At 39.8% G+C, this 14852-nt stretch overlaps 1 protein-coding gene across 1 annotated transcript in view; it reads right to left on the reverse strand.

Moving 5' to 3' along the window:
* The window catches only part of LOC121956900 (syntaxin-1B-like), a 24035-nt gene extending 13188 nt beyond the window's left edge, over positions 1-10847 (reverse strand). The window contains 4 exon segments of the mRNA XM_042505333.1: positions 1157-1176; positions 1178-1229; positions 9086-9185; positions 10715-10847. Of these exon segments, the coding sequence (XP_042361267.1) occupies positions 1157-1176; positions 1178-1229; positions 9086-9185; positions 10715-10822 (280 nt within the window). The 5' untranslated portion in view covers positions 10823-10847.
* Positions 10848-14852: the final 4005 nt, after the last annotated feature.

Raw genomic sequence — 14852 nt, forward strand, 5'->3', positions numbered from 1 at the left:
ACAACAACAGTGAGGCCTGTAGGGACTCCAATTATAGCTTTATCTGCACCATCACTGCTATTATCAGACTGCATATGTACAGTCTGTCTGTGTGTGTGTGTGTGTGTGTGTGTGTGTGTGTGTGTCAACATAATGTGTGTAAATGTGTGTGTTCATATGTCCTCAGGCCAGTGTGTGTGTGTCTGCGTGTGTGTGTGTGTCTGCGTGCGTGTGTGTAGTCAAACCTCTGGCTGTTCACATTAAAGCAGTGATGTCCTTGAACCTTCAGCATGAACCAGCACTGTGTGTGTGTGTGTGTGTGTGTGTGTGTGTGTGTGTGTGTGTGTGTGTGTGTGTGTGTGTGTGTGTGTGTGCGCACGCACATGCATTAATGCGTGCGCGCTTGTGTGTGTGTGTGTGTGTGTGTGTGTGTGTGTGGCTGTCCCAGCGATTACAGTCTGATAAATCACCGCCACTGTTTCGGAATATTTTCTTTGCTGCGGCTGAAGGTCGACGCCCCTCCTGTCACTGAACACCGTGAATCAGTGATACTCAACTTATGGCCCGTGGGCCAGATCTGGCCCCTGACAGGGTCCCTGCCGGCCCCTCAACCATTTTCTAATTGACAATAAAAATAAAGTGGTTGACACTGGGAATTGTTTTTGTCCTTTTAGTGTCCATAAGGTGCCAGAGACATAAAACAGCATCAAAGTGAAGACACAGACAGAGGTCCTAGCTAAGACATTTATGTCCTAAAATCTGAGAAATGTCCTCAAATCCTAGAAACATCTTAAAATTTAAGAATTGTCCTAAATCTAAGAAATGTTCCTAAATCCTAGAAACGTCCTAAAAATCCCATAAATGTCCTAAAATCCTAGAAACTTCTTAAAATTGAGAATTGTCCTAAAATCCTAAAACGTCCTAAAATCCCAGAAACATGCATGGGGCTGCTGTCATTTGAAAAGTGGCCCCTGGGTAAAATAAGGTGAGTCCCGCTGATCTGAGGGACGCCCCGCACTCTGAGACGGCGAGGAGTCTGACGGCGCGTCGGTCCTCCTCGCCTCAGACGGACTCGTCGACCGTCAGCTGATCTGCTCGTCTTCTCTCTGATTCGTTGTTTTGTGTGTGACATGAAAACGAGGATGTTTGCAGAGAACGTGTCTGTGAGCGAACGCACCTTTTAATTTTGAGCGAACTTTTGGCTGTCTTCTTGATGTCAGCTGTGAGGTCCTCCAGCTCCTGCTTGGTCTCTGCAGACACAAAACAAAAAGAGACACTTTATTACAGCGAGGCTCCATTTCCTAAAATCAAACTGATTTATTGATCAGAAGTAAACTGATTATCAACTCATTCAGAAACAAGATTCTTGACTTTTAATAAAAAGCCTCAAACATCTACATTTAAATCTCTGGATCGCTGTTTGCACGATTATATTTAAATCCAAAAATCAAAAAAACCGTAGCAGCGACAACATTCGTTCTCTCTGCAGCAGGAAGCCGTCATCACATCGTCACCTTACGTTATTCTACTTCCTGTGCAAATGTGGTATTTCGCCATAATTACATCGGCGTTTTCCTACAACGGCTGCAGGAGATCCCAGTCTGCATAATCCTGCATATGTATCGGTTTCTACGTTACCTGCGGTGCAAAAACGCTCGTTGGCGTGCAGGACAGCTTCTCGCTCTGCTCGTAAAAATGATCACATCTAAAGAAATAATAACAATAATGTAGAGAGTTCAAAGGGAGTTTATGTTTCTTTACTTAAAAGTCTTTTGTTTTGATTGTGTAAAGTTTTATGAATAAAGACGTCGGATTTTGTATTTTTTTAGACACACATTCAGTCCTTTAACCCTTTAAGGTGAGCAGGTTGACTCGATAGAAACACGGTGAGAGAGTGATGAGCAACTCCACAAGAAACTGCCCAAAAATGCAAAAAATGAACAATAAACAAAGATGACAATAAAATTTCCTAAAAAAATAAGCAAAAGACAAAAAAGTAAAGTAAAAACCAAACAAAAAAGAGAGAAAAAGCTGAAAAAAATGTAACTTAAAAAAAAAATCAGTAATACAGAAATATGTTATTTCTAACTGTGAGTAAAGCCTAGTTACTTTGAACATTTTTACCTTTAATAGCCACATTAAGCAAAATTACCACGACTCAGCGAACAGGAAACGTCCCCTGAACGTTACTACAGGCTGCAATAACGTTTTAAAGAAAAAAATTCTCATTTGAAATAAAGTTCCTGTGAGGTTAAATGCTGAGACATAACGTTTTAACAACATTGTGAGGATGTGTTGATGTCAAGAGGCGACGGATCATAAAATGTTCTTTTTTTATAAAACGTTCCCACAACGTTACATACGAACAAAGTGAGAACATTTTCATTACATTACAGGAACATTATTTGAAATGATAAACATCCTTAAAGCGTTCTTTGAACATTAGATTAAAATGTTTTCTTTAAAACATTATTGCAACTTTCAGGTAACGTTAGCCAGTGTTGTGGGAACGTTCCCTGGAAGAGAACAGAGAATGTTTTTATAAAACGTTCCCACAATGTTACAGTAGAACAAAGGAAGAACGTTTTCAAAGCAACATTCAGAAAACGTTATTGAGGAGATTACACAACTTACCACTGAAAACATTACTGAAACATTGCACTGTATCGTTCTGAGAACGTTTTGAGAACCAAACATCGATAGCTGGGTGGAGGCGCTGGAAGACCATTTCTGCCTCAGACTGCAAAGGGTTAATATTGACAGAATAATGTAGATGAGGGCGTGGCTGCTTGTGGTCCCTAGGTCACATGATTTCACTCTTGAACGTAAACAAACGACACGATAAACAGGTGAATTTTCACTCGGAGTCAGGCTAACAGTTTCCCTCCGCTCCCAGTCTTTATGCTAAGCTACGCTAACACACAGGCAGAGCAGATAAATGTGGGACTGCTCCTTTAAGGCCTCAGAGTCACAACACTTTAATAAAAAGCGGTTTTGGCAGCGAGGAAAGGTCAGGAGAGAAGAAGAGAAGTCGCTGTTTGATGATGTGTGTGTGTGTGTGTGTGTGTGTGTGTGTGTGCAGACACAGTAACATCACATCATGTCAGCCGCGCTGGAGGAGGGGCACGCCGCCTGTGCGTGTGTGTGTGTGTGTGTGTGTGTGTGATAACTGCAGCAGTGCAGTCAGATTTACGAGCGCTGCAGTGCCATTCAGCCTCTTCTACCTCTGACTCACCCTGTTCTCTCGTCTGACCGCCTCTCTGCTCCCTGAGACGCTCTCATTAGCATCTTATGCTAACACTCAACTATCACACAGAATTTAACCCTTTAATGCGCTTTTCATTCTTCATTTTTTTGATAACTGTGTGTGTGTTGATGCATGTGTCCTAAATGTAGTCCAGATTGTGTATCTGAGTGTAATCAGTGAATTTGCAGCTCAGCTCCTACAATAAGTCTAAAATACACTGTGGAAACTAAATAGTTACATTCAGACTGTTCAGGTCCAAAAATGCTCCATTGAAACCCATTCAAACTGACATTTTTGATCCCACAGCCATCAGAGCAGAAAAACAGGACTTGTATTATTTCTGGGTGTCATTCTGGGCTTTTGACTCTGAATTTGTCATTTTGACTATTTTTACCACCTGATGAGGTCATTTTGACCATATTTGGCATATGGAGGAAATACATGCTATTTCCACTAGGTGACCTGTCACAGTCAATGTAGCTGCTGATCACTGACATATCCCAGAATGTCAGCAGCTACACTCACACACTGACATATCCCAGACTGTCAGCAGCTACACTCACACACTGACATATCCCAGACTGTCAGCAGCTACACTCACACACTGACATATCCCAGACTGTCAGCAGCAAAAATAATATACTCAGCATGTAGAGTATTGAAAAAAAAAAATATAGTTTTTTTTTTCATCTAAAAACACAGTGGCATCGTGACAAAAACCTGGCATTTAAAGGGTTTCAAATTCGGAAAAGAATATTAAATTTTTCATATTTCTGACTGGGACTGATGTTCAAAAAATAATTAAATTAAGTACCAAATTATAAGAATTTATAATATTTTTTAAAGCCTGATTTTGAGAAGCACATTTTGTGTGCAGAGCAGTATGAGTGTGAGTATTTGATGCTTCACAAAAAGTAATGTATAAAAATCAATATTGCTGCTAATCAGTGACATATCCCAGACTGTGCATCATGACAAAAACCTGGCATTTAAAGGGTTAAAATTCAGAAAATTAATGAACGTTTCATATTTATAATTAGAACTAATGTTGGTAAGAATAAGTAAATAAATAAAAGACAAACAGACCTCAAAGGAAGAAAATCATATTAATATAAAATACATATATATATATATATATATATATATATATATATATATATATATATATATATATATATATATATATATATATATATATATAAATATATAAAATATATATATAAATAAATATATAATAATTAATAATATATAATATATTTTTTAAAGCTTGATTTTGAAAAGTTCATTTTGTGTGTGGAGCGATACAAGTCTTTTATTTTATTTATTTTTTTAGCATGTTTTTTTCCCTCATTTTCTTTCTTGTGTGTTTTTGGGCCGCAGCGCGTTCAGGTCGCTCATCATCACATGATTGGTGGAACGTGTTCGTTAATCAATTAGCGTTAACGAGGCAGATAGTTAATCTCTGTAATTCCACCTGACGGCACACACACACACACACACACACACACACACACACACACACACACACACAGATTGGCAGAATCATGATTGACAGCGGGGACAGCCAATGAGAGCGGGCGCTGAGTCTTTATGAATGGCTGCAGTTAATCAGCAGAAAAACATCTGCTCTCCTCGTCCTCCGCTCACTACAACTCCCATCATGCATTATTCAGGCAGAAACACTGGGATGCATTTTGTATGGCGGCCTGTTGGCAGCGGAGAGCGAGCTGACCCAGAACCGAGGAGGAGGAGAAGAAGACAGGAAGCGACGTGTTTTCACCAGAGGGAAGAAGAAGAGTCTGAAGTGAAGTGATGTTTATAGAAAAATCCTGCAGAGTATTATGGGATGTTTTCACGTTACTTCTCATTCAGTGTCGTCTAAACTCGAGATTAATTCAGGATTTAAACTCTGGATTAAGAAAGTCTTAAATTCAAGAGTCTGAACAATTTAGGATTTATACTCTGGAAAATAAATCAGTCTTTAAAGTCCAATATTTTAACACTAGATTAATTCAGTTTTTAAACTCGAGATTAATAAAGTATTAAATTCTAGATGAATTCAGTATATAAAATCTAGATAAATTCAGTTTTCTGAAATGAAATTAATATTTTAACTCAAGAAAAATTTGTATTCAAACTCAAGGAAAAAAAAGACATTTAAACTCTCAGGATATTTATTTACACTAGAGAGAAATTGGGATTTAAACTCTATATAAATTCAGTATTTGAATTCCAAACAAATTCAGAATTTTAACTCTAGGAAAACCTTAGATTTAAACGCTTAAAAAATCTGAACTTTAACTCTAGATTTATTCAGTTTTTGAACTTTAAATTCTGTATTTAAACTCTGGAGAAATCCATTTTTAACTCTTTAAAAAGTAAAAAAAAATCTGTATTTTTACTTGAGATGAATTCAGTTTTAGGGGTTAACTTGAATGACACTTCCTGCAGGGTTTTCACAATAAAACTATTCTTTATTTAATGTATTTAAATTTCTTTGATCCAAGTGTTTGTTTGTGTGTTTTGCATTTATATGAAGAGAAAGAGAAGAAGAAGAAGAAGAAGAAGAAGAAGAAGAAGAGAAGAAGAAGAAGAAGACACTCATCAGACGTCACTCACATGTGCTCAGCGTTAACCTCTTCATCTCCTCTGAGGTTAACTGGACTTCATGCAGCTTAAATACTCAACCAGAAGAAGACGACAGACTCCACAGGCAGCATGCAACGGAAACACAACGAGACCGGAGAGACGGAGGGAGGGAGGAGAGAGGGAGGAGGAGAGAGGGAGAGAGGGAGAGAGAGAGAGAGGAGGAGGGAGGGAGGGAGGGAGGAGGAGGGAGGAGAGAGGGAGGGAGGAGAGAGAGAGGGAGGGAGGGAGAGAGGGAGGCGAGAGGAGAGAGGGAGAGGAGGGAGGAGAGAGGAGAGAGAGAGAGACGGAGGGAGGGAGAGGAGGGAGGGAGGGGGAGGAGAGAGGGAGAGGGAGGGAGGGGAGGGAGGAGAGAGGAGAGAGGGAGGGAGGAGGAGGGAGGGAGGGAGGAGAGGGAGAGAGAGAGAGGAGGAGAGGGAGGAGAGAGAGGAGAGAGAGAGGGAGGGAGGAGAGAGGGAGGAGAGAGGAGAGAGGAGAGAGGAGAGGAGAGAGGAGGGAGAGGAGAGAGGGAGGAGAGGAGGGAGGGAGGAGAGAGAGAGGGAGGAGAGAGGAGAGAGGGAGAGAGAGAGGGAGGAGGAGAGAGAGGGAGAGGAGGAGAGAGGAGGAGAGAGAGAGAGGAGAGGGGAGAGAGGAGGAGAGAGAGAGGGAGAGGGAGAGAGAGAGAGGAGGGAGGACGGAGGGAGGGAGGAGAGAGGAGAGAGAGAGGGAGAGAGAGAGAGAGGAGGAGGGAGGAGGGGGAGGGAGGAGAGAGAGGAGGGAGAGGGAGAGAGAGAGAGAGGAGGGAGAGGGAGGGAGGAGAGAGAGAGGGAGAGAGAGAGGAGAGAGAGGGAGGGGGGAGAGAGAGAGAGAGAGGAGGGAGGGAGGGAGGAGAGGAGAGAGGGAGAGAGAGAGGGAGAGGAGAGGGAGAGAGAGAGGAGGGAGGGATGAAGGTGTAAAAAGGAAAAAATGAGAGAAGAAAATACAGATAAATAAAGAGGGGACTCACGAAGGAAAGGATGGAAAAGAAACAGAAAAAATCATTTTTCATGCAACAACAGAAAGAAAACGTGCAAAACAAACAACAAACGTGTCCGATTCAGTCCTCCGTTTGGACGCGGAGAGTGAAATCGTCTTTGGAGCTGCGTTTGAGACGAGCAGGACGGACGTGTTGACACGGAGCCGGCTGTGTCTCCATTAAAGACGTCCACGGCTGCCAACTTTAAAATTTAATCGCTTCATCATTTTTTTAAAGAAACGCCGAAGAAAAACAGGATCTGCTTCTGTGAGGCAGCGGAGTTTTCCCGCCTTTCACACTCGTTCAACGCAGCACTTTATCTTCATACAATTCAATTAATTTTATTGTTTAATTATATTTTCGCAACGTTATCTCCCGAAACCACGATCTCCGAATGATCACTTTCATAACCCTTTGAAACCTCTGAAACCTGGATCCACATCAGTTTTCTTGTGCTGCGTTCACAACCTTAAAAGCTATTTAACCCTTTAAAACTGAGCGAATGATTTTAATTTCTCTCTAAAATATGAAAAAGGAAAATGACCAACTTAGCAAAACATTTCACATCAATAGCAAGAAATTAGTGACACGCTGCAAGAAAATGACCTTAAAAGTGTCTTTAAAAAGGAGGGGAGGGTTATCGAAAAACTCTCCAAAATAAAGGGAAAACACTATTTACAATTATAGAATTTTTTATATTCAAAATTATGTGATAGAAAAACATAAAATTGTCTTTTTTCAGCGCTTCATTTTCTTGATTGTTTTTATTTTTAGTTTTAGTTTTTGTTTAGTTGCTTCATTTTATTTTCCCTTATATTTTTTTAAAGAAGTCAAACCAATTTATTCAGGTTTCAAAGGGTTAAATATCAAATTTTGATCACATATAAAGCGTAATGTGGCATTAATGTTAACTGCTGTCCGTGTAGAGTCACCTAGATTAAATAATAAGAAAGTAATAAATAAAATATGTTTATAAAACTATGAATAAAGCGGAAACAGTCGGAAACTACGACGTTACTGTCATATTCAGAGTAACAGTGAAGTATTAGAGAGCATTAAAGCCAGTCCTGCTGAGACCTGAATCTGATTTTAAAAAAACGCTTTTTGGATACGGACCTTTTACCGTGTGTGTGTGTGTGTGTGTGTGTGTGTGTGTGTGTGTGTGTGTGTGTGTGTGTGTGTGTGTGTGTGTGTGTGTGACGAGGCTTCAGGCTCCAGCGGTGACGTTGAGTCATTAGTGCTGAGTCACTGTGTGTCGGTCGCGGTGAACGCAGCTTCAACACTCCAACGGCAGGAGGGCTGGATTTAATGTGTCAGGTGGAGGTGGACCGAGGTGGACCGAGACTGAGAGGACCGAGGTGGACCGAGGGGACCGAGGGACGGACGGCAGCACTCAGTGGACATCTGCCAACATACTCATCAGTGAGCAGTTAACCCTTTAGTGACTGTTTGTCTCTTTCACTCTCCATGTTGTGATAACTGTGTGTGTGTTGATGCATGTGTCCTAAATGTAGTCCAGATTGTGTATTTGAGTGTAATCAGTGAATTTGCAGCTCAGCTCCTACAATAAGTCTAAAATACACTGTGGAAACTAAATAGTTACATTCAGACTGTTCAGGTCCAAAAATGCTCCATTGAAACCCATTCAAACTGACATTTTTGATCCCACAGCCATCAGAGCAGAAAAACAGGACTTGTATTATTTCTGGGTGTCATTCTGGGCTTTTGACTCTGAATTTGTCATTTTGACTATTTTCCACCCGATGAGGTCATTTTGACCATATTTGGCATATGGAGGAAATACATGCTATTTCCACTAGGTGACCTGTCACAGTCAATGTAGCTGCTGATCACTGACATATCCCAGACTGTCAGCAGCTACATTTACACACTGAGCAATAATTCATTTTTGTGTTTTTTTTTCAAAAACATTAACATTATTTAAAGCATTACAATTCTAAAAATTAACAAATATTTGATATATATGATTGACCTGATGTTGGTTTAAAAAAAGATAATTCAATGAAAGTAGAAAATAATATGAATTTATAAGGTTTTTTTAAAAGCTTGTTTTAAAAAGCGTATTTTGTGACGTTAGAGCAAATCCTACAGGGTTAACACGATTGATCAGTATTTTGTTGTTAAATATCACGGTATCGGCTCGTGGAAACTCTTTGAAGACTTTCTGCCGCGTGTGAACACAAATGTTTGCGTCTTACTTTCGTCAGGATTCGGGGCGGCCAGGATGGCGCTGTGCTGCTTCTTCACCTGCTCCACATCCTCCGACAGCTTTTCTATACAGCCTCTGATCTCCTCCACCTGACACACACACACACACACACACCACAGTGACATCATCACAGGTGATCTCTGCAAACAGGTTAAAGTCACATCTCGTTACTAACTACATCTGAGATCAAGAAAAACGTGAAAATACAAACAACAAACAAAACAACAAAATATCTGAGACAAACCAACAACACGTGAACGCGTTACTGTCCTCAAAATGTGGTGGACACGTTACAGTCCTCATAAGTACTGTTTGTAAACACGTTACAGTCCTCATAAGTACTGTTTGTAAACACGTTACTGTCCTCATAATGTGTTGGACACAAACATTGATGTCGCTGTCCTCATAATAAGTACAGTCCTCATTACAGTTTGTGAAGATGTCACTGTCCTCATAATGTGGTGTGTCCTCATAATGTGGTGTGTCCCCATGATGTCTCTTCATGAACATGTTAATGTCCGTATGACGTGGTGACACATTACTGTGCCCACATTGTGTGTTTGGGAACACGTTATTGTCCTCATCATGTGACAGTAACGCGTTGACGCCTGGTGACCGCCCTCACGATCAGCTGTTTCTCTGTGTGTGTGTGTGTGTGTGTGTGTGTGTGCGCGCGCGCGCGTGCTTGCATGTGTGTGTTTATGTGTGTGTGTGTTGTGTGTGTGTGTGTGTGTGTGTGTGTGTGTGATGGATCAGCTGTGAAGCCTCCTGCCCTCAGGTGGGAGATCAACACCAAATGTGTGTGTGTTGCTGCAGTGGATGCAGGATTATCCTCCTCTCTGGACTGCAGGGTCACTGCTCTCCCACACCGCTCATAGCTGCTGTCTCTGTCTCTCTGTCTCTCTGTCTCTCTGTCTCTCTGTCTCTCTGTCTCTCTCTGTCTCTCTGTCTCTTCATTTAAGTAAAAATACGAAGCTTTTAATCTCATCTCAGTGTGAACTGCAGCAACACGCTTCCTTTTTCCACTCAAACAGAAACTGAGAGATTATTTTTGTTCAAAAAGTCTGAAATGTAGAGAGATTTCTTCAGATCTCTTTGGAAAAAGACTTAACGATGTTTAAAATATTGCAGAATTTTTGGTTTTAATGTAAATTCTGTCCTTTAAATAACCAAAAGCAGCTGAAGTGTGCGGACGTTCGTTCGGTGTTTGCACTTTAATGTGGTTCCAGCAGCTTCTTCAGTGTTTTTACGGATGTGCTCATTTTAAACCTGTCAAACATCGTTCGGCTGAATGATTTACAGCTTTAACGGCTGCAGGTGAGCTGATGTGGAGGAAGAATTTCATGAATGTTTCAGCAGCAGTTTAAGTAAAAGTTTTTATATAATGTGTCGATTTACGTGTTTGTGGTGCAGCTGATTTTTCTTTTTGATCGGAGCTGCATGTCGGATCCTTACAGGCCTCCGTGGGCTCAGAACGGCCGCGTGATAAATAAATAACATTCACTGGAAAGTGGTGAGTAATTTCTCAGGTTTTTTGAGGACATGTGGGAGCTGTGTGGTTCACACCTGTGTGTGTGTGTGTGTGTGTGTGTGTGTGTGTGTGTGTGTGGCTTCGTACCTGTTCGAAGAACTCATCCATGAAGTGGTCCCTGTCGACCTGCACCACCTCCTCATCATCATCGCTGTCCTTAGCCTGCAAACACACACAGGAAGTACAGGAAGTCATGTAACGCTGAGTCAGGCCTCACACACACACACACACACACACACACACACACACACACACACACACAACATGTTCGGTTTCAGTCTGACGTTTTCGTTCAGTTCTACAATAAATTTCTCTAAAATTTCGACTTTATTTCCTGGAAATACGAACAGAGACAGATTTGTTTCGGTGTTATTTGTGCGAACAGATCGTGTTAACATGTCATCTAAAAAAAAAAAAAAAATTTAAATATCACAAATATAACAAAATATTTGTAAAAACTCACAAAATATTCTGCAAATAAAAAAACAAATTCCACAAATCCATCTCCTTTTTCGCAGATTTGTTTCATTTTTGCTGAACAGTTATTTCATATTACAAATCTTTTTGTGTAAATTATTTTGAATTTACAAACTATACATCAACACACAGATTGTCAATCTGTGGACAGATGGACAGATGGACAGATGGACAGATGGACAGATGGACAGCAGGGTGATCTGAGGTCAGGTGCAGGTGAGGTCGACTAAAGAGATCACTCAATAAAAGTAAACAGTTTCCAATTACACTGATTGGATTTCTATTATTGTTAATAGAGACAAGTGTGTACAGAGTGTGTGTGTGTGTGTGTGTGTGTGTGTGTGTGTGTGTGTGTGTAACTGATATGCTGATTGCAGATAATGAAAAGCTCTTTAGTTCAGTATCGACGTCCTTAAATTTTCTGACAGACAAAAGATCTGAACAGCAGTTTAACACCAACAGTTTCAAGGACAGGTGGACAGACAGGTGGTGGACAGACAGGTGGACAGACAGGTGGACAGAGAGGTGGACAGGTGGACAGAGAGGTGGACAGACAGGTGGACAGAGAGGTGGACAGACAGGTGGACAGACAGGTGGACAGACAGGTGGACTTAGAGGTGTACAAATGAAGAGAGGTGGACAGACTGTGGACAGAGACTTAGAGGTGTAAAATAGCTGTACGAGGAAAATTTGCCAAAATGCTGATAATCATCCCAATAAAAATCAATAAACTATAAATAAACGACTTATCTGAGAATTATAAAGTCCAATCTGACATTTTGTCCATATTAAGTTATTCATATTATTTTATATTACTTACTTATAAACATTACGTGAGGTGTTTTTTTATTGATTATATGCATTTTTTAAAACTTTTTTGTTTCGAAAACAGAGAGGTTCTGGTGATTTTTGATATTTGGAAAAACAAAACTTTAGAGCTCAAAACCGCTCAGAGTGCAGCTGAACCGTGTCGATCTCAGGCGGCGAGATATTAAAGTACTCAGATTTCTGCTGCTGCTGAAATACGACGTCTTACCCCGAAAAACATGAAATTAAGAAACTGAAAACAGAACAGGAGAGGCACTGATAACAAACGAATGACGGCTACATTTCACAGATTTCTTCTCAATTTCAAGTTTCAACTAACTAAACCAAAAATCCTGAAGTGCATATTCCTCACGATGATGTCATGTTCGTTTTTAAGAAACGTTCTGAGAACGTTACAATGCAACGTTTTAGGAACGTTTTCAACGACACATTTTCTTTAAGTTCCCACAATGTTCTTATAAAGTTGCAGTAACATTCTTTATTAACTTCATTAAAATATATATTATTATTTTATTTTATTTATATCATTATATAAGTGACAGGTCACCTGGTGGAAATAGCATGTATTTCCTCCATATGCCAAATATGGTCAAAATGACCTCATCAGGTGGAAAATAGTCAAAATGACAAATTCAGTCAAAAGCCCAGAATGACACCCAGAAATAATACAAGTCCTGTTTTTCTGCTCTGATGGCTGTGGGATCAAAAATGTCAGTTTGAATGGGTTTCAATGGAGCATTTTTGGAGCTGAACAGTCTGAATGTAACTATTTAGTTTCCACAGTGTATTTTAGACTTATTGTAGGAGCTGAGCTGCAAATTCACTGATTACACTCAAATACACAATCTGGACTACATTTAGGACACATGCATCAACACACACACAGTTATCACAACATGAAGAGTGAAAAGCACCTAAAATGCTCCAAACAGTCTCTGCAGGTTAAATTATTTTATGTATCTATTTATCTATATATTATTATTATTATCATTTATAACTAACTAACATGTATTTTTGTAGCCAGTATTTTAGCATAGAGCGTGTCTCTGTGGACGGACTGCAGTTACTGTGTCCCTCTGTGTCCTCCCCCTTCTGTCCTCCCCCTGCGTCACACTGACTCTGCAGAGGACAGACACAGAGAAGGACAAACACACACAGTGTGTGTGTGTGTGTGTGTGTGTGTGTGTGTGCAGTGAAATGTTTGGAATCACTCTGATGCTAAAATCACACGTCAGTTTTTCTAACTTTATCTTTATGAAATGGAAGCATTTCTTTGTGTTAAAATGACACTTTCAATTTTTTAAAATTTTAATCTTATTTACTTTAAGTCAATCTTATTCTTTTTTAATTTATTTTACTTTATTTTTATTTATTTATTGACATATTTAGGACGTTCTAACACAGGTTCACCTCTCCATCATCAGCTGACTGACGCTCACACGCAGCCAAAAACTCTGAATAAAACAATAACATCTTTGGTTCCTTTTGTTACTGCAGTTTTAATCAGACTGACGACAGCTGAGAGACGGCAGGAAACGACCGCGACCTGAACCGAGATCTCTGTTTAAAGCCGAGACGCTGCGGCTCCGACCTCAGACCTCAGACCACCAGACACTTAACCCTTTGAAACCTGAGCAAAATGTCTTCATTTCTTTCAAAAACATAAGGGGACGGCAACAAGCTACTGAACAAGACGCTGCCCAAAAAATCAGCAAAAAAAAGAAAAGAAATTGCAAAAAGTTAAAGGAAAAATAACTAAAGATGAAAAACAAGCCATGACCAAACCAGAAAATGACCTAGAAAAAGTGCTGAATATATATATATGTACACACACACACACACACATATAATTGTATTTATTTCTGTAACATTATTTTGCATATAAAATATTGTAGTAATAAATACAGTTTTCTAGACATTTTTCCTTATTTTTTGGATTATTTTCCAATAAAACACTACAAATTTTTAGTTAAGATTTCTTGCAAATTGTGGGACATTTCTGTTCCAGCTGGTCACTTTCTCTTTTCTCACGTTTTCAAAAGAAATCAAACCAACGTGCACAGTTTTAAAAGGCTCGTTACAGCTTGTGAAAGGCGTCTGAACGTCCAGGTTACAGGGGGTTAATCAAACAGTTATTTATAATCAATCGAGCAGATAATTACAGATGAATCATCCTTCATTTGGCAACAGAAAACAACGACAAAAAGAGTCTATAACACACGAGGATTTCAGATAAGAAAACGCTAACTAAAAAAAGCAGCAAATGAAGGTTTCATGTGGATTTTCCTCCATCAGGCGAACGCAGAGCGGAGCGGAAAATTCACTCTGTGAGGTGATCTGATCTGAGAGCAGCTTCAGTCTCTGCACAGTAACCGAATGTGCAGAGACTGAAAAAAAAAAAAAAAAAAAAAAAAAAAAAAAAAAAAAAAAAACACACACACAGTAGGTGGCTTTCCATTAACCCTCAAACTGCATGAATTAACCCTGCAAATACAAAATACGTCTAATGGAAACACGTCAATTTAGAAAAAACTCCCATTCAAAAAAAGCCGTATTTCTCAAAACTACAGTGGAAACACTTCTTTTGTTTCATAGCTCCTCTGATGTGTAACAGCGGGTGGTGGAAATGACACTTTGTGGATGCTAACCAGCATTAAACCCAAAGAAGAAGAAAAGGTTCTGTGAAATTACGGCGATATTAGACAGAAATAAAGAAGCGGAAATCGCGTGATATCACTCAGTGGAAACACAGTCAGCTCCACACTGTGTTTAACTGAAATTTCGAAAATATCGCTTATTTTTCGGCAAATCTGTGATGAAAACCCAGCAACTGAAGCTCTGAGGCTGCACCCGAGGCATCATGGGATCTGTAATCCAGCTGTTTTTGGACTGTATGTAGATTTGTTTTATTTTTTTATTT

Source organism: Plectropomus leopardus, chromosome 17 (genome assembly GCF_008729295.1).
Source record: "Plectropomus leopardus isolate mb chromosome 17, YSFRI_Pleo_2.0, whole genome shotgun sequence".
NCBI classification, from domain to species: domain Eukaryota; kingdom Metazoa; phylum Chordata; class Actinopteri; order Perciformes; family Serranidae; genus Plectropomus; species Plectropomus leopardus.